This window comes from Macaca thibetana, chromosome 3 (genome assembly GCF_024542745.1).
Source record: "Macaca thibetana thibetana isolate TM-01 chromosome 3, ASM2454274v1, whole genome shotgun sequence".
Classification (NCBI taxonomy): domain Eukaryota; kingdom Metazoa; phylum Chordata; class Mammalia; order Primates; family Cercopithecidae; genus Macaca; species Macaca thibetana.
The window spans coordinates 9,027,593-9,047,308 of NC_065580.1; the positions used below are offsets into that span (position 1 = coordinate 9,027,593).

At 52.6% G+C, this 19,716-nt stretch overlaps 3 protein-coding genes across 11 annotated transcripts in view; 1 reads left to right on the forward strand and 2 right to left on the reverse strand.

The window, feature by feature from the left end:
* RARRES2 (retinoic acid receptor responder 2) overlaps positions 1–19,716 on the forward strand; it is a 647,965-nt gene that overhangs the window by 609,137 nt on the left and 19,112 nt on the right. The window lies entirely within an intron of this gene.
* ZNF775 (zinc finger protein 775) overlaps positions 1–19,716 on the reverse strand; it is a 153,796-nt gene that overhangs the window by 17,998 nt on the left and 116,082 nt on the right. The window contains exon 2 of one of the 2 annotated variants that reach the window (XM_050785880.1): positions 1,192–1,261. The gene's annotated coding sequence lies outside the window, so the exon portion shown is untranslated. Of the gene's footprint in view, positions 1–1,191; positions 1,289–19,716 lie in introns of those variants that run through there. The other variant, XM_050785879.1, reaches the window with a different exon arrangement.
* On the reverse strand, positions 6,795–12,040 carry REPIN1 (replication initiator 1). Of its 8 annotated transcripts, none has more exons than XM_050785849.1 (3): positions 11,891–12,040; positions 10,964–11,161; positions 6,795–9,583 (listed from the first exon to the last, which is right to left on the reverse strand). In XM_050785849.1, exons 2-3 carry the CDS (start codon positions 11,118–11,120, stop codon positions 7,869–7,871), a joined length of 1,872 nt encoding a protein of 623 aa, XP_050641806.1. In that variant the 5' UTR covers positions 11,121–11,161; positions 11,891–12,040; the 3' UTR covers positions 6,795–7,868. The 8 variants fall into 8 exon arrangements, with proteins under 8 accessions (XP_050641806.1, XP_050641804.1, XP_050641808.1 ...); XM_050785847.1 differs by having other exon boundaries at positions 6,795–9,586; XM_050785851.1 differs by having other exon boundaries at positions 9,930–11,161.

Genomic DNA, 19,716 nt, shown 5'->3' on the forward strand with positions numbered 1-19,716 from the left:
CGTTGGAAGGCCCTTGCTCAATTCTCCCCTTCCCAGTCCAGATTAGGGATCGCTTTGACCAGGAAGCCTTTTTGGACACACCAGGCTCAGCCAGGAGCCCCTTCTCTGTTTAACCTGTGCACCCAGGACCATCTACATGGAATCATCATCGTCATCAATATTTTGTTAGTCTGCACAAGACTACATGCATCTTAACACGGGGTCCTTCTCGCTCCCCTGCACCCAGTACAGGCCCCACACACAGTAATCCATTAATAAAAACTGTCACCAGGGAACACTTAAAGAAATTTCAGTACAAAACAGATTTGAAGCAAGGAAGCATGAAACCTTCAGCCTGAAAGGAGACAACTGCCATCTAATCTCTTCATTTTACAGATGAACATGGGAACAGTTGGCTGTGAAGCCTTGGACTGTCGTCGGCCTCCAGCCCCTGGGGCTCTGACCACACCCAGCCCCAGTTCAGATCATCTTGCTCAAAAGGCTGAAGGAGGCCCCATCTCCACACGTTCCACATGTAGATAGATATCCTCAACGTTCTTCACAGAGGGGATGCCCGCACCCACCCCACCGAATTCGCGGCTGCTGTGCCCATCTTCCTGGAGAGGAGTTCTCCGCCACACCCGACACCACACCCTTCCAACTTCTGCGGTGCTTCCCTCTCACTTATCTCCACCCCCAATCCTTATCCCCGCTCGTTTAATCACACATTTATTGAGCACCTACTATGTGTCTGTCACTCTGCAGCGAGCACTGGGGTTCCCGCCCCCAGAAGCTGATCTATCAGGGAGACGGACAGGAACCGGGAACTCGGAACAACGGGACAGCCCAGGAGGGGCCGCCCGCGGGCGACCCCTCTACTCGCCACCGCGTCCTCCCTCCGTCCTCACTAGCCTCCCTCCCGACCTCGCTGCCCTGGCCTGGGGCCCTCCCCACCCTCGGCCGCGCCCCTTTCCCCTCGGCTGTGTGGGGGCAGGGGAAACGCTTGAGACCCGGGGCTCGGGGGACGCGCGGGCTCGGAGGACGCGCGGGGCTCGGGGCACCCCAGGTCCCCGCCCCATCACTCCGCCCCAGCCCGAGCCGGGCGGAGGCAGCACAGGAGGAGCGGGGCCGGGCGCTGGTCCATCCCTCGCACCGCCCCTCCCCGCCCGAAATGCAGAGGGACTCGGAGGGAGGCGACGGGGAAATAAATACCTTTGACTTTGTGGCTAAGGTTAACGGGAACTGCCACCCCGAGGGCGACTTGGGCACCGGGCTCCCGGCCCTGGCCATTCCCGGGGCAGGCGGGGCGGGTACGGGTGTCTGATTGGCTGGCGGGCCTGGCCATCCCCGGGGCCGCCCTGCCACCCCATTGGCTGCGCCGCTCAGATGACCCGGCAGGCCCTATCGGAGCAGCCCGCGGGGCGGCCCCTTTGTTCTCTGGAGCCAATAACCGAGGGGGGAGGGCTGACCTCGGCCCCAGTGGGCGCGCAAGGCCCGGGCGCCGTGAACGCGCTAGCAGCCGGCCGCGGGGTCGCTGGGCCCCGGGGAGGAGATCTCGGGAGTTCGGGCTCCAGATGGCTGGCGGCGTCCTGGCACCCCTGCCAGGCCCGGACTCAGACTGCGACCCCGTTGTAACGCCTGAACTCAGCGCACGTTCGCCGAGCGCCTCAGCGCACCGGACGCTGTTTCTCCCTGCTGGGGACCCATCAGGACCCGGACAGAAACCCCGGCTGAGGCTGTGGCTGCCCTCAAGCCGCGACAGCCCCACCGTAGGGTGTGATAACTTTTAGGGTTCACTACGAGGGACCTTAGAAATCATTATACTCGATATTTTCGTTTTCTGTTTTGGGGATGTGGTCTCGCTTTGTCCCCAGGGGCGCGATCATGGCTCAGTGCAGCCTCGAACCCGTGGCTCAGCCGATCCTCCCGCCCTGCTAATTTTTTAATTTTTTGTAGAGACGGTGGTCTCGCCATGTTGCCCAGGCTGGTCTCGAACTCTTGGGTTTAAGTGACCCTGCGGCCTCGGCCTCCCAAAGTGCTGGGATTGCAGGCCCTCGCTCGGCCCAATCCCTTTGTTTTCTAGCTGAGGAACCGCTCTGAGGTTACGTTACTAGGTCGGGTTACTAGGTAGGGCTCCCATGAGCAGAATCCTTTCAGCCCAGCTGCCAACCCGGTCCAGACTGCCAGACCTTCAACGAAGAGTATCTTCTCAACTCCCCACCCCATTGTAAGGAAATTCCTCACACTTCTCCCTCAAAGGGGGCGCAGCTGGATCAACTCCTACTGGCTGGATTCTCTCCAGAGCTGCTAGAAGCTGCCTCTGGGGCATGAGGTAGATACAGACAGAAGCTGGGCCTTGAGACTTTGTACAAACGGTTGCTGTTGGGCAGGCGGACCTTATTTTCTTCAGTCAACAGCTGATTAAACATTTGCCACAGGCCCGGCTGCGGTTTAGCCTCAGTAGCACAGCAGGACCTGGGGACTGAGATTCGATTTTGTCACTAACTTCATGTGTACTTTTTATAAAAGATACTTTTCTGTTTCTGGACTTTGACTTATTCATCTATAAAATAGGGTTAATAATTTTCTAGTTGCCTGCACACGTTACTGAGTTTTTACCGTTAATTTGGTTATATTATCTATAGAAGGATTTGTAAAATACAAAATCATACACACCCTATAAAGAGGCCACACATCACTAGCTATCAACACTTTAGAGTCTCATTCTCCTGTTTATTTTTTTAGAGACGGGGTCTTGCTATGTTTCCCAGGCTAAAGTACAGTGGCTATTCACAGGCACAATCATAATGCTCTTCAGCCTCAAACTCTGGGCCTCAAGGGATCCTCCCACCTCCACTATACCTGAGACTACTGGCATGCACCACCACACCTAGCTTATTTTCTGGAAGAGTACCTAGAAGAGGTTCTACAAAGGCTTGTGGAATACATTCCTGTTTCTGAGACCAGTATTCTAGTTCCAGATTTGCCACTGGCTACAAGTGTTGAGACAGAGCAGGAACCTCTCCTAGGGGTCTGCCACCAGCCCCCCATTCAATGCACGAAAATAAAGAAACATTTGAGTCCCTTCAAGGGAGATTCCAGGCACCTAGCTAGCCCTGCAACCAGCAGTTAGGGAAGTGAATGAATGACCTGCTAAGCAAGAAAGTAGTAATAGTTTAAACAATAGTACCCAAATAAGAGTCACAAAATGTTAGCTTCCTCATAGAAACTGAAGATGACATCTTGACATATGTCCTTGAGTTGTTTTTCAGAAATCAGGACCCCCACTGATGGGGGTCACTTCCACCCTCTGGGCCTGTTTCCTCCTTACAGAGCAGACTTCCTCCAGATTGGCATCCCATGACCAAGGGTATTTCAGAGGTGGAAAGAATGGAGAACCTCTGGGATCCTATTTCCATTAAGAAGAAAAAAAAAAAAAGCTGAGGGGAGAGGCTGCTTGTGTGTTTGCAAATTCACGGGAAAAAATGTTAGGAGAATATTCCTCAAACTTTTCACAGTGTAAACAAAAAGGATTTGGGGAGTGGAATAGGGGAATGAAGGAGAGCATTCACATTAAATAGATCTGAATTATTTATTTTTAAAGATAATTTAATGCTTTTGTAATTGTAGAAGAAAACAAAAACTGTGGATTCTTCAGAAGAGGAGGGCAGCTCCTGCCAGCAGACCCCTACAACCCAGGCAGTCCTCCCCAGTGACTGCTATGGTGATGAACCAGGCAGAGCAAGGGCTTGAGAACCACTGGGCCACCCATCAAGGAACTCAGGAAGGAACCATGCACAATTTGACTCTATTCCTGCTTTACCAGTCCCCTCAAGGCCACTTGTGTGACCTTTCTGTCCTGTGGACCTCTTTCCCAACCCCACAACAAGCAGTGGGCAGCGAAGCACTGAGGACACCCACACCCCACTTTCCCCATATCCTAGACTATTTCCTTTAAACGGGATTTTTCAAAAGGTTAGGACCCCTGGTTAGATCCCTTCTCACCCTCATCCTTGTCCCTAATGCCTCCAATACTAACCTAGATGCCAACCCAAGGACCTGCCCCTGCTCCCTGCCCATCATTTCCAGACATCGGCCTACTCTTTCCTGGCCATCTCCCCTTCCCTGGAAACCCTGTGTTCCCTCAAAGAGAAAAAATGTGACTGGGGCTTTCTTGAGACCACACCCTCTGTTTCCAGGCTTTGACAGATAATTTGCCATCAATTACACAGGTTTTTAAGTGACCCCATAAACCAATATGGAGCTTTGAAGCTGTTCTTTCCATCCTACACACTTTAAGCCCCACCCACACAGTTGGCATTTAATACTTATCTTAACCAAAAACAGCAGCACACAGCATTCATCCACTAAGTACACAGCAGTTGTCAAGAGCACAGGTTTCAGGAGTCAGACAGACTTGAATTTGAATCTGCCTCTGGTGATTACCAGTTATATGACTGTGGACAAATGTTTTCCTATATAAAAGAAGACTACCTCCCACACAAGGACTCATGAGATAATTTAGGTAAACTTCACCAGGTGCCACTCACGTCAACAAGTTGTGGTTATTCTTATGTGCTCTGTGCTAAATGCTGGAGATATATGCAGAAATTACTAACACAGGCAAGAAAAGAACCTATTAATGCCTGGTAAAAACAGGTACTCAAATTTGTATGAAACCACCAATTCAGGGATGCATACAGGGTGACTGCTCACAGAAACCGGGAGTCCTACAACAGGCTGGCCAGGGAGGCACTGTAGGACAGAACCAAATCAGCCCCCCTTTCCTGCCTAGCAACTGACACCTGAAAAGTCTGACCTGACCTTGAGATGGAGCAGAGACCCTCTTTTTTTCTTTCTTTTTTTTTTTTTTTTTTTTTTTTGAGGCAGAGTTGTTGCCCAGGCTGGAGTGCGATGGCGCAATCTCAGCTCACTGCAACCTCTGCCTCTGGGGTTCAAGTGATTCTCTTGCCTCAGTCTCCTGAGTAGCTGGGACTACAGGCATGCACCACTGCGCCCCGCTAATTTTGTATTTTTAGTAGAGACAGGGTTTCTCCATGTTGGTCAGGCTGGTCTCAAACTCCTGACCTCGGGTGATCCACTTGCCTTGGCCTCCCAAAGTGCTGGGATTACAGGCGTGAGCCACGGTGCCCAGCCTCAGAGACCCCTCCTAGGAGCCTGCTGGGTTCTGCCCATCACTTGAAAAGCATGAGAATAAAGAAAAATGTGAGCCCATTCGAGGGAAATTCCAGGCACCTAGCTAGCCCTGCAGCCAGGAATTGGGGAAGTAAATAAATAAATAACCCGCTAAGCAAGAAAGTAATGTAATCCCAGCACTTTGGGAGGCCGAGGCGGGCGGATCACAGTCAGGAGATCGAGTACAGTGAAACCCCGTCTCTACTAAAAATACAAAAAATTAGCCGGCGCACTGAGGCAGGAGAATGGCGGGAACCCGGGAGGCGGAGCTTGCAGTGAGCCGAGATTAGCTTCCTCAAAAAAAAAAAAAAAAATAAATAAATAAATAAATAACCCGCTAAGCAAGAAAGAATACTAAAGATAACACAGAATTTTTGAAACTTTTTTTGTTTTGTTTTGTTTTTTGGTGTGTGTGGTTTTTTTTTTTTTTTTTTTTTTTTTTTTTTTTTTGAGACAAGGTCTTACTCTCTTGCCCAGCCTGGAGTGCAGTGGCACCATCTCGGCTCACGGCAACCTCCGCCTCCCGGGTTCAAGCAATTCTCCTGCCTCAGCCTCCCTAGTAGCTGGGACTACAGGGGCCTGTCACCACAACCGGCTAATTTTGTACTTTTAGTAGAGACGGGGTTTCACCATGTTGGCCACGCTGGTCTTGAACTCCTGACCTCAGGTGATCCACCCGCCTCAGCCTCCCAAAGTGCTGGGATTACAGGCATGAGCCACCATGCCCAGCCTAAAGATAATATCTTGACATATATCCTTGAGTTGTTTTTCAGGAGCCAGGACCCCCACCAATGTCACCACGTGACAATCCCAGCACGTAGACTTCAGACAGACTGGAACCAGAAAATGGATAAGGAAGTTCCAGAAATTCCTCAGCCTCTAACTCACTTTGAAACCTCCCCACTCCTGCCTTAAAAACTCTTGCTTATAAGCCATCAGAGAGTTTGAGCCTTAGCTGTCCATTCTCCTCGCCTGGTGCTCTACAATAAACGCCTTACTTTCTCTGGCTGCAAATCTCACTGTCAGTGTTAGGCTTTGCAAACACTGGGCAAGTGGACCCAGGCTGGGTTTGACAACAACCTCAAAGAAGGCTGAACCCCGGGTGTGTGGAGTGTGGAAGCCGAGTGCTGTCTTAGCTGCTGGGAACCACCTCCCCTCCCAGAGGCTCCTTCGTCTGTCCAGCCTCTGAAGGGCTACTGGAGGCAGAGTCCAGGTATAACCAAAGTCTGTTAACACCCAGCACCCCTCAAAAGAGCTCATAGCGCTCGCTGGAGTTTCATAAAGGCCCAGGTGGTGAGAAAGATTCGGCGTCACTGGGCCCACCTAGGAGGGCAAGTGACCAAGAACATAAATCTTGGGACCAAGCTGAGAGCATTCCACGCACCACAGTTCTCCGGAGCCTCGGCCCACCACCCAGAGAATTAGCCCAACTGCCTGGGTATGCTCAGGGAAGAACTGAGGCCGGGTGCCAGAGCTCAACAAGCTGGGCATGTGGCCTGTGGCCAGAGCCCCACCCACAGTACTCCTCCACCCACCCTGGCCTTCTAGGGAGGAGAGCATGCTGCTCCTCCTGACATGTCGCAGCTCCCCAGGAAAAAGGAATACTCCCCAGACACTAGTTCTAAAACCAAATCTTTATTCTCTAGTTTGAAAAGGGGGGATAAATGGTTGTTCTGTTTAGTTCCAGAGAACAGAACAAGGCCCAATAGGTAGAAATTATAGGAAAGCAGAATTCATTCATTATAAGGAAGGATTTCTAACAATTAGAATCATCCAGGGCCTCAGGAGGTGGGGAAGTTCCTGTCACCTAAGTGCTCAAGCAGAGGCCAGGTGTCCATATGCTAGAAATGGTGAAAAGGAAACTCGCCGGTAACTTCCCCTCAGCTGGCCCTCCGTCACCAATGGGGCCGTCCTTGCCATGACATGCTGAGCTCTGGAAGGAGCAAAGGAGGGGCTGCGGTGTTCAGAGCCTGGACACAGTGCTGCTGACAGCCAGGGGAGGCTCTCAGTGCTGGGAAGGGCGACAGATAAAGCGAGACAGACCAAGGAGTAAACGCCCTGGAGGTCTGCTCTTTGGGAAGGAAGAGGATGGAAGTGCTAACAGCAGATGGGTCTCTCCAAGTCTGGGAGCCTATGCAGGGGGCAGGTGGGAGGGGAAAGGAGAGGTTAGAATGGCTCGGCTTCACCTCTTGCTGCTGGCAAAGGCCCAAGTGCTGTCTAACAAGGCCAGCAGGTTCTCCAAGCTGTATCTAGCCCAGAGCATTCATTTACAGGACTGTACCTCGCCTACTTCCAAAAATGATCTGAAGTAACTTACAGTAAAAGACAGGGACATTAAGGCGTTAACACCAGAGGATGGAAGGTTTTCCTTTCCACTGGTGGCTCCTCTAGCCAGAGGGCTCTAAGGGGCAGATGCTATTGCTACTTTTCCAGGGCACAGGGCAGTCAGGATGGAACCTCAGCACACACCAGCTGGAGGCTGGCGTCCCTGCACTTGGAAGTGGGTTCCCTAGCCACCGGGGTTGACCTCTCTCGCTAACAGGGCCCACCCAGATCACTCCCCGCGTCTTCTGTCCCCTCTGGGATTCCCATTGTCCCCTACTCCAGCACCAGACAGGCACGCCCAGGCCACTGCGACTCCCACCACGAAGGACCCCAGCCCTCTCTCAGCCAACACCGCCCCGCCCACCGTCTCAGACATCGTGCTTCTTCTGGTGGGCCAGGAGTCTCTCCTCGTCATCGAAGGTCTGGCCACAGATGGCACAGCAGAAGGCGCCGTCCCGGATGTGGCTCTTGCGGTGAGTGATGAGGTTGGACTTCTGGCTGAAGCTGCGGTCGCAGTCGGGGCAGGCGTAGGGCCGCTCGCCCGTGTGGATGCGCCGGTGCGATACCAGGTTGGACTTCTGGCTGAAGGCTTTGCCGCAGTCGGGGCAGACGTAGGGCTTCTCGCCGGTGTGGATGCGCCGGTGCGCCGCCAGGTAGGGCTTGTGGCGGAAGGCCTTGCCGCAGTCGGGACATACGAAGGGCCGGTCGGGGGCGTGGTCGCGCCGGTGCGCAGCCAGATGGCTACCCTGGGAGAAGCGGCGGCCGCACTCCTCGCAGGCGAAGGGCCGCTCGCCGGAGTGCACGCGCGAGTGCGCCACCAGGTGCGTCTTCTTGCCGAAGTTCTTCCCGCACTCGGCGCAGGTGAAGGGCCGCTCCCCGGTGTGCTGCCGCTGGTGGGCCCGCAGGAAGCGCTCCAGCCGGAAGCTCCTGCCGCAGTCCTCGCAGCAGTAGAGGGAGGGGGGCGCTTCGGCCCGGTCCTGCGGGGGCTCTGGCGGGGCCCCCGGCGGCGGCTCCTGGGCCGGTTTCAGCGGTGCCGCCGGGGTGGGCTCGGCCGCGGACTCCTGGGGGCCGGCTGGCGGCTGGGGGCTCCCCGGGCCGGGGATGGCTTGGGCCGACCCCTCGGATCGCTTGTGAATCTTGCTGTGAGACAGCAGGTTGGGTTTGTGCCGGAAGCGGCGGCCGCACTCTTTGCACGGGTAGGGCTTCTCGCCAGTGTGGATGCGCCGGTGGGAAGTCAGGTAGGGCTTATTGGTGAAGCGCTTCCCGCACTCGGGGCACTGGTGAGGTCGCTCGCCCGTGTGCACGCGGCGGTGGGCGATCAAGTTGGGCTTGTGCCGGAAGCGCTTGCCACAGCAGGCACACTGGAAGGGGCGGTCGACGGCATCCCCACCGGGCCGGGGGGCGGTCACCGCGGGGCGGCCCCTGGGCCGGGGCCCCAGAGCCTTGGCTGCGGCCTCCTCCAGGGCCTCGGCTACGTGCACCCGCTTGTGGGCAACTAGCTGGTCCCACTGGGCAAAGCTCCGGCCACAGTTGCCGCATATGAAGGGCCGGGCCTCCGGGGCGGGAGGGTGGCACCGCCGCAGATGAGCTCGAAGCTGCTTTCGTCGCCAGAAGCGTCTCTCGCATTTAGGACAAGCGACGGGCCGCTTTGCAGCAGAATGGGCCCGCAGATGCAGAACCAGGGCCACCCAGCCTCGGAAGCTCTGCCCACAGAGGTGGCAGGCGAATCCCAGGTCTGGGGTGGCAGCAGCATGGACCTGGCGGTGCAGTGCTAAGAAGGGGGCATGGCGAAAGCGACTGCCACACTCAGGGCAGGGCAAGGGCAGCCGGGCCTGGCAGCGGCGGGCGTGAAGCCACAGAGCCACCCAGCCAGAGAAGTGCCTTCGACAGTGGGCACAGCGATGGGCCCTGCCTGGGGCTTGGGCACCGGACTGGGCCACTGACGTGCCTTGTTGCCTCAGCCTGCGGGGCTCCTTCTCCAGAGTCTGAGGTGACTCCTGGGAGGGCCCAGAAAGGAGTCGGGCCTGGGCCGGGCCCATGGCCAGGGGGCCCCTGCAACGACGTTCCAGCATCGGTTCTTCCTCTGCTGAGGGTGGAAAAGCACAGTCACTCCAGAGACCAACTTACCCTGCCCCTGTTTTTCCCCTCCCAACCTCAGCCCCGGACAGGAGCTGCCATCTATGAACCCCTAGAGCCCTGGACACGGAGCTAGACTACTCTCCTGTTTCCTTGTGTGATACGTATTATTTCAATCTTGGGTTTTTAGATAACATTTCAAGGATGTTTGTCTTATGTCTTTATTGCCCTGGAAACTTCCAGAAGGGAGGGACTCTGATACTAGAATCCCCCTCATGGCAGCTACCCCAGTGTCAGACAGGGAGTAAATGCTCCAGTGCTGAATGCACAAACATTCCTGCCACAGGACTCACCAGAAAACGTGGCCACTGCTCCCTACAGTGCCTTATGCTTTTCCAAGCGCTTTCCTGCTGCCCTCTCCCTGTGTCTGCTATTTTCTGTGCCACATCTGAGCTGCACAGCAACTCTGTGAAGCTGGACAAGCAGACACTGAGCTTCCTGTTTGACAGATGAAGCAACTGTGAGGCATCAAAGATGAGGAGACCTGCCCAAGGTGACACAGTAAGCCAACAGCAGAACCAAGACTAGGGAACAGGTCTTTAAACTTCCAGGCCAGTGCTCTTTCCTCTAAAATGCCTGGGTTTGCAAAGATCTCAGAGAAGAAAGTTTCTATAGCCTTTCATTCCTAGCCCCACAGGGGAGGCACTTTCAGCATTACTAACTGCAGTCTCTGCAGGAGGCTGGAGGACAAGTGAGAACAGCCCTTCTCGGGGAACAGAAGTGGAGCCCTGGGTGCTATTCCCACCAGTCTAACGCCAGACCACTGCCTGCCCAGACTGTGCCCACATTCTGCCCGCCTGCCCTCTTCCACCCACACAAATTAGGACATTGCAGGAAGGAATGCTCTCCCTGAATCCAAGGAACACCCACAGCCTGCTGCCTTCAGGGTCTGATCACTGGCTCTGCCTCCCTCGGGGTGCTGCAGATTACTGGGGCAAGAGAAGGGGAGGGAAGATGAGATTGCGATCTCGGTCCCCTGCCCGGTCCTGCCCCAGCCTCGCCAGGGGCTGCCCCGTGTTCAGCTCTTCCACAGCTCAGGGGAGCCCAGACTCCTGCACAGGAGCCTCCTCCGCGGAAGGAGGAAGGAAGCAGTTAGGTTCCTAAGGGCCCTTCTGTGCCTGCTCACAAGCTCCAGACACATCCTTCTAAATTCCCTAGAGCCCACTCTCTTCTCAGGGAACACAAAGGTCACTCATTCCCAGTGTCAGACTGTGCACAGCGAAGACCCCAGGATATGAGAAAGGGCCGTTTCCTTCCGCAGGGACGGGGACGCCTGTGCACCCCAGTTGTGGAGTGGTTTGGGAGCACAGCAAAGGACAGACTCTACCCTGGAGACTGCAGAGCTGGGGATGAGGCTTTTTCCAGCTCCTCTTGGGGATGTTCCTGGGAATACTTCCGCGGCTGCAGCGCCTGCTTCGGCCCACACTCCGGTAGCCCCCAGGTGTCAGAGAAAACTGCAGCAATAAAGACACCCCTACCCCCATGGCAGAGCTCAGACCTCTGACTGCAGAGAGGCCAGCCTTACCTGTGGGGAGGGGAGAGAAAACAGGAGTGAGGCTCTGAGCTCCTCTAGGGCAGTCAGCTTTGTGTCCTCACCAGCCACAACCCCTCCCCCCACAGAGCCACAAGCACCAGCCATAAGCCCCACACCCTGCCTGGCAGAGTGACCTTAATGGACATTGGATTAATAAATGAATGTGCCCCTTCAACAAGGAAGCACACTGCTGTCTTTGGGGATCACTTCCTTCCCTGCTAAGGTCACAGAACGAATTCTCCATTCTGTGGCCAGAGTCTGGGCTTTCCCTGATGGCCAAAGGCCGGCCTATGGCAGGAACTCTGGAATCCCTGCTGGCTCCCCTTCCCTCAGCCTCCTCCCGACAGGAATTCCAGGCCTATTTCCCATGGGGCTGCGCAGGGCCAGCTGCTGTGACCAGGACTCAGTCAGAATCCCCTTCCGCATCGTGGCTGCCCGCGGGTGGGAGAACTCCCACACCGCCCTTTTGTACTGATGCGTGTCCTCCGTCCACGCTCCCGGGCACACAGGTCCCGTTCTTGCGAGTGAGCCATTTCGGGTCCCACGCACGGCGCAGCTCGCGGAGCCTGTGCGCAGGTGCGCTCCCCCACCCCCGCAGATCCAGCAGCGTCCCCCCAGCGCACTCACACACGGTCGCGCACACTCACGGTCACGCGCCCCGCAGGTGGAGCGGCCCCCCGCGGGCCCGCGGTGCCCCCCGCGCCCCTGCCGGGGTCGTACCTCTGCGGCGGGCTGTGCAGGGGCGCGGCGCCCGTCCATGGAGCCCGAAGGCCGGCCTCCGCGGCCCACTCCCGCTCCCCGCCCCGCCGCGGCGACAGCGGCAGGTTCGAGTTCACAACTGCCAGGCCCGTCCCCAACCTCCCCCCGCCGGGTTCCCAGCGCCACGTGACTACAGGAGCTGCCGAGGGTCAGTCGCCGGCTCCCGCGGCCGCGGCCTGGGGGCGGGGAGGAACGGCCGGGGCCCGGGCGCGGGCCCCCACCTAGAGCGGGCCGGGTCACCCCCGCCGCTGCTGCACCAGGGCGGCGGATCTTGGAGGGCCCGATTCCGTTGCCATGGCGACCACCAGCCCGGGTCTCTCCGGGACTGGCCGGAGCTCAAGTTTCCCGACCCTTTGTCCCTGCGGAGCACGCGCGTCCCCGGGCGACCGCGTGGCTGGCCTGTGGTCACCGGGGCTGGTCGGTCTTGGCTGGCTTATGAGAGGCTCGGAACCCGTCGGGAGACTTCAAAGAGGGCTCTGGCCGCCCCCGGAGCGTAGTGCCCCGGGCCTTTCTCAGGCCGCGCACCCCGGCCGCAGTGCGGGCGCTTGCGGGAGCGGCGGTCCCGTCCCGGGACGGCGGTAGCGCATCTGGAAGTCCCTAGCTTCCGATTTGTTCCAAAGTGGAGCACAAAATGGCCCGATCCTGCGAACTTTGAAAAGGCCTCTCTTCCCTGTTTTCCAGAAATTAAGAAAGAGCAGAAGTTGCTGGGCTTCCTCTGGCTGCGGGCCAGGCGCAGGACGACGGCCGAGGTGGCCTTTGGCACACGTGGGGCATTTCGCTTGGAGAGGCGCAGCAGCCTGTGTGGCGTCTGCGGTGGCAGGTGCGAGCCTGTGCCCATGACTCACCCACTAGCAGGTGGCCCTGGCTTTCCAAACTAAACACTTCCTGGGGTTTCCAGGGTAGTACAATTTCATGTACTTTCATGCTTTTCAACACAGGCAATTTTTGAATTGTATAATTAGTCGTAAAAACACTTTTTAAATCTATTGCATAAATAGGAAATAGGGGAACATAAAACACTCAGTTTTACCTCCTAGAGTCAAGTATATTTAATATTTTGGTATGTTGTCTCCGGTGTTTTCTCTATGTCTATCCATGGCATGTCTGGCATAATTGGGATAATGCCTTGCAAAGATGTATTCTGCCTTCTTCACTTAACACGATCTTGTGAATTTTCTTCCATTTTATTATTCTTTTAAACATGATTATGGCTTTATAAAAGGAGTATATTTTTAAATGTTTTCTAAATTATCTTACAGGAAAGCTTATTAGTTTTCCCTGAGAAATGCCCATTTTCCATATACCTGACATCACAGACTTTAAAAAAAAATTAGTTTGGTTATTTCTCATCTTTTGTACTTGCATTTCTTAGAGTACTAGTTAGCTGGATTGTTTTTTCACATGGTTATTTTTTGTCAGTTTTATTTTCTTTTTTGTGAATTTGTTTATGTCCATTTGCCCACTTTTCTATTTGCCCATTTTAAAAGTTGGGAAGTTGGTTTATTGTTTGGGGGGCACTCATAAAGTACAGGTATTAAAGACTTGTCATGTTTGTTGCAGACGTATTTCCTCCATTTGTACTTTAACTTGTTAACTTTTTTTTCTTTTTTGAGACAGGGTCTCACTCTGTCACCCAAGCTGCAGTGCAGTGGCACGATCATGGCTCACTGAAGCCTGGACTTCCTGAGCTCAAGCAATCCTCCCACCTCAGCCTCTGAGTAACTGGCACTACACGGTCACATCACCACATCCAGCTAATTATTTTATTTTAAGTTTTTCTTTTGTAGAGATGGGGTCTCACTGTGTTGCCCAGGCTGGTCTCAAACTCCTGGACTCAAGTGATCCTCCAGCCCCAGCCTCCCAAAGTGTTGTGATTACAGATGTGAACCACTGCATCCGGCCTACCTTTTCAGTTGTTGATGTGAGAAAGTTTTGTTTTAGTCTATGTGCTGCCGAAGCAAGCATGAGAAAGTTTTGTTTTATTTTTATTTTATTTTTATTTATTCATTTATTTATTTTTTGAGACAGAGTCTCGCTCTGTCTCCCAGGCTGGAATTCAATGGCACGATCTCGGCTCACTGCAAACTCTGCCTCCCAGGTTCACACCCTTCTCCTGCCTCAGCCCCTTGAGTAGCTGGGACTACAGGCACGCGCCACCATACCCCAATAGTTTTTTCTATTTTTAGTAGAGACGGGGTTTCACCGTGTTAGCCAGGATGGTCTCGATCTCTTGACCTCGGGATCTGCCCGCCTCGGCCTCCCAAAGTGCTAGGATTACAGGCGTGAGCCACCGTGCCCAGCGAGCAAGTTTTGTTTTAATGTGCCAAAACTTAGAGTTGTGTTTAGAGAGGCTACCCCCAACCTAAAACTACATTTAATGTTTGTAGCTTTATCACAGAAAATAAGTTTTGGTAGCTAGTAGTTCAAGTACTTCCCCTACACACAGATTCTGGATTTTTTTATTCTTCATAACTTCTTGGCTAGAATCACTTCATTTATTCTTCCAAACTGAGGTGGAGCCTGCGCTCTTCTTAGAGGCCTGCAGGAAGTGGGGAGGGGGCAAGCATGGAAATAAAGGAAAATCTTGAATTCCCTCAAGGGAAATTCCAGGCACCCAGCTAGCAACCTAGTAAACAAGAAGGTAACTGTAGCTTAAAACAAGGAAGTTAGAGTCACAAAATACTTGGTTCCCTATAGAAACTAAACATCTTAATATATGTCCATGAGTTGCTCTTCAGAAACCTGGACCCCTCTCCCAAATGGATGCTCTGGCCTGTAGACCTCAGAGAAGAGGGAGCTGAGGACTGAACTCTGCTGTTCTTTGTTCTAAATTTCTTCCTGAGGATCCTGATGGAAGTTGGGCCAAACCTAAACATTCCTTTCTGCTGACCCCAAGGTTTTAGACAAAGCTTGGCTTCCTTAACTTATCCCAAATCAGAGTCTTTGAATTCACATATGACCTTTAAGGCTCCTCCTTCAAGATATCCTGCCCTTTGAGGCCAAACCAGTGCATAACCTCCATGTATCGATTCACAATTTTGCCCATAACTTCTCCTTTCCTGAAATTTACCCCTGCTTTTAAAAACCCTTGCTTGTGGCCGTGCCCAGTGGCTCATGCTTGTAATCACAGCACTTTGGGAGGCTGAAGTGGGCAGATCACAAGGTCAGGAGTTTGAGACCAGCCTGGCCAACACATTGAAACCCCGCCTCTACTAAAAATACAAAAATTAGCTGGACATGGTGGCAGGAACCTGTAATCCCAGCTACTCGGGAGGCTGAGGCAGGAGAATCACTTGAACCCAAGAGGCGGAGGTTGCAGTGAGCCAAGATAGTGCCACTGCACTCAAGTCTGGGCAGCAGAGCTAGACTCCGACTGGGGAAAAAGAAAACACCTTGCTTGTAAGTCATTGAAGAGGTCAGATCTTAAGTATGACCCGCTTCTCCTCACTTGGTGCCCTGCGGATAAATGTGCTCTTTTCTCCGGATGCAAAACCTCAGTGTTGGTGTTTCCTCTTAATGCGCCGGGCAAGTAGACCTCAGTTCAGTTTTGTAACAAAATGAACTTTAGAATTTCTTGTCAATATTTTAAAAACCTGATTGTCTTTAAGATTCATGGCTCTCCATTCATTCAGGTCTTATTTTACCTATCCCAGTTAAGTTGACTAATTTGTACATTAACTACTTAACTTTTAAACTTTTTTTTTTTTTTAGACAGTGTCTAGCTCTGTCACCCAGGCTAGAGTGCAATGCGCAGTATCAGCTCACTGCAACCTCTGCCTCCCAGGTTCAAGCGATTCTCCTGCCTCAGCCTCCCTAGTAGCTGGGATTACAGGCACGCACCACCACACCTGGCTAATTTTTGTATTTTTAGTAGAGATGGGGTTTCGCCATGTTGGCCAGGCTAGTCCTGAACTCCTGACCTCAGATGATCGGCCCACCTCGGCCTCCCAAAGTGCTGGAATTACAGGTGTGAGCCACTGCACCCAGCCCGACTTTTATACTTTACAAAATAAAATTCACAAATATGAAAAAAAATCTTTGTCATATCACATAGTTTGGGGGTTCTGAAAATATCATCATAGCATATTGTAGAATATAGGCAAAGTTTAGTAGTTATGGAAGAATGAATTTTTCTACCAACAGTGCAATAAGAAGATGCTCCAGTTTTTACCTAAATACTTAGTAATTTAATAGTTAACATTTTGGGAGGCTTTACTTTGTGTCAGGCATGGTGATAAACTCCTCACATACATATCTTATTTAATCCACTCAACAACCCTATGCAATACTCTTCTGGTCCTTATTTTACAAATGTAACAACCGAGACTCTGAAATGTTCAGGAACTTACCGAAGGCCACTCAGCTGGATAGTGGCTGATTTGAACTCAAGCAGTGCCCCTCTGTCCTCAGTGTTAACCACTAAAGTTGCATGTGTGCTGGCCTGGGCACAGAGTAAGTGTCGGATCCCCCGGGGTTAATGAGTGAGTTTGGACATCTAATGCTTCTCCATTCCTAAAATTCAACTTGATTGCTACCTTCCTGCAAGAGCCTGCGAAGGAGAATTCCTTCATAGACTCACTTCTTGTCTGTAATTGGTCTTTCATAACAGAAAAGTTCTTCATTTAAACAAGGCCCTAACCTTCTTCTCTCTGCCCAGCCTCCACTAGAGGAAATGTCTCTCCTCCCAGTCAGGAGTTAACCACCTGCTGTAACTTCCTCTTTAGGCATAGCCAGAGGAAACTAAGTATGACTGTGCTTTCGCTCTGCAGAAAGAAAATGAGTAGCGAAGGAGTTGTGGAGGGATTCCTGAGCCTTTATGCCAGCTGGAAGCTTAAGGCCTTGGTATCTGAGACTTCACCCTTCAAAATGTCTTAGAGGATGGCCCAGCAACCAGCCAAATGGCCCAGTGGCCTAGCCCAGTGGAGACGGTCTCAGCTTTTGACAATCTAGCTAGAGAAAGGGCTGGACAGGAAGGGCCCACTGGACAGCGAATATTGATAGGGCCCCTGGGAGGATCCATTTTCCCCTCCAACAGCGCCTGGCTCCCATTATCGGATTAGATGCAAAGTGGGCTGGCATGCCAGGGGGTGACAGGAACAGTGTCTCCAGAAATCCTCTATGAAGACACCCAAGATTGTGTAGAAGCAGCTCTGTATCTGGAAGATGGAAAACTGCACCCACTTCTTGCAGACATACAGTTCCAGTTCCCCCTACAGGACTTGCTCATACATGCAACAAATATTTAATCAGTGCCCACCATCTGCCACTGTGCCAGGTGCCCGGCCTCATCATGAGTCAGGCAGAGGTGGTCCATGCAGTTTTCCCACAATGTGAGAGGGTGTTGAGGAGACTGTTAACGCTCATTTAACTACAGAAATATCTCTTGGTTTGGTACTTACTACAAAGTAAAACCAAGCACTTGTTAGTAATTTCTGGATGGATGACTGTGGAAAAGCTGGAGGAGACTGAGGATCAAGTGAGGAGAGATGGAGACTTCGCTTTAATGAACCTGCCCTTAACTATCATCACCGTTACCCCCTGCCGCATCCCTATAGCAAATATGCAAGACTGTCACACAGCTAATTTCCAGGGGTTTACAGTTTGGGGAGGCAGCAGAAAGCACATCCCTCACTGACCCTGATGGGGGACAATTCGCTGGTAGCAGTCACAGGTACACATTCCCCATCCTTTGAGCCTTCCCAGCTGGAGGGCACCAAGAGAACAGCTGGGGAGGCCCCGAAATATGAAGGGTTGTTGAGCTGAAGGCAGTGAAAAAGTAAATGGAAGAAAGCTCTCTGCCCTCCACTTGCCTAAATGCAGGATATAGATTTAGAAGCATAAAAGGTGTCCGCTCCCTCTCTCTACCAGGGAAAACAAGTTAACCACTGAACACAACTTTAGACTCTCATGGGCCTGGAGCTGGAGCCAGAGGAATCGACATGAAGGTGCTTTACTAACTCTATTTATCTGCGGGTTACTTACCTTTCTACAAGTTCCCCCCTTAGACACTCAAAGTTCTTTTCCTTTGTCCTATCAATTCCTTAAAACTTGGCTTTTCTTTGTTGAAGATGCTATACAAGTAGCTGGAATTCAAAGCTACCTCTTTGAGAACTACTCAATTCCTGCGTGTCTCCCAGGCAGATGTGAAACATACATGTTAATAAACTTCCACTGGTTTTTCTCTTGTTAATCTGTCTTTTGTAACAGGAGTCCATTCCAACCACAAATCTACGGGGGTTGAGGTAAAACCCCTACAGTGGCACACACTGAAGAAGGCCCCCGCACTTTCCAAGGTTTCCCATCTCAGGTGGAAGGAGGCCTGCTAAGTCATGTGGCAATTATTCAGGAAAAGTTCAAAGTGCTTCTACTTCTGCAGTTCTAAACATATCTTTAAGTGCATGAAAACATGTATAATGCATGACAGGGACACGCGCCGTAAGAGAAGCCCTGGGCTGAGATCAAATGTCAATCCCCAAATTCCACCACACAAGATGCTTTCCTGCCGCATATCTAGTTCCCAGCGTCTCTTGCTAAAAGAAAAAGAATCCAGCTGGTAAAACGACTATCAGGTAGATGGCTCAGATTTCCTGCAGAGGAAACTGGTACATGTGCATGCCCCCTAATGGTGAGGCCTGCTTCCCACCCTTATCCCCCACCCCTGCACCATAGTCTCCCTCACCGGGACTCTGCAGTAGTGGCCAGCCACTCCTCCTGCCTCCGCTCTGGCCCCGTAAAGTCCGTCTCCACTTAACCAGCTTGGCCCTTTAAACATGAATCAGATCAGGCAACTCCCTTGCTGGGGAACTCCGAAGCCTCCTGCTAACATTTGGACTAACATCCAAGCCGCTGCCATGGCCTGCAGGGTTCCTGCAGACCTCGATGCACCTGCCAGACACTGCCCCAGCGGCCACCACTCATTTCCACCTTAGGGCCTTTGGAATTGCTGCTGCATCTGCCTAGACAATCCTCCTCTAGGTCCACATGGCCTTCCGTTCTTCACTGTATTCAGATTTTGGCTCAAACCTCCTCGCCTCAAAACACGCTTCCCAACAAACCCCTCTAAAATAGCTTCACACCTAGATGAGAGTCCTAGGACTGCTCTAACAAACGACCACCAGCTCGGCCTGAAAGAACTGGCATTTATTCTCTTACAGGACTGGAAGTCAGAAGCCCAGAATGTTTCACTGGGCCAAAGTCAAGGTGCTGGCAGGGCCCTACTCCCTCCAAAGTCTCTCAGGGAGGATCCTTCCTTGCCTTTTCCGGCTGGAAGAGCTGCTTGCCTGGCATTCCTGGGCTCGAGGCCCCTCATTCTGTCTCCCAAGCCCACAGTGCAGCATCTTCCTACACTTGTCACTTTGCTGGCCTGTGCTGCAGCCGAATCTCCCCCTGCACCCCCGCCAACACAAAGACACATGTAATTACCCAGATAGCCAGGAGAATTGTAAAAGCAAATACAAGTCAAAAAGAAAAATAAGTTTTCTTTCTCCCTGGTGAAAAAAGGCAGAGATGCTCCTCACCAACACCCTCTTTTCTTAGCACATTTACGTTAGAAAGCTTGTGGTTGTGAATTTTCTTCTGCCCATGTGAGCTATATGTAAATCCTTCATTTTATTTTATATTTTTATTGTTTTTTAGAGGCAGAGTCTTACTCTGTCACCCATGCTGGAGTACAGTGATGCTCACTGCAGCCTCAGACTCCTGGGTTCAAGTGGTTCTCCTGCTTCAGCCTCCCAAGTGGCTGGGACTACAAGCATGCACCTCCACACCTGGCTAATTAAAAAAAAAAA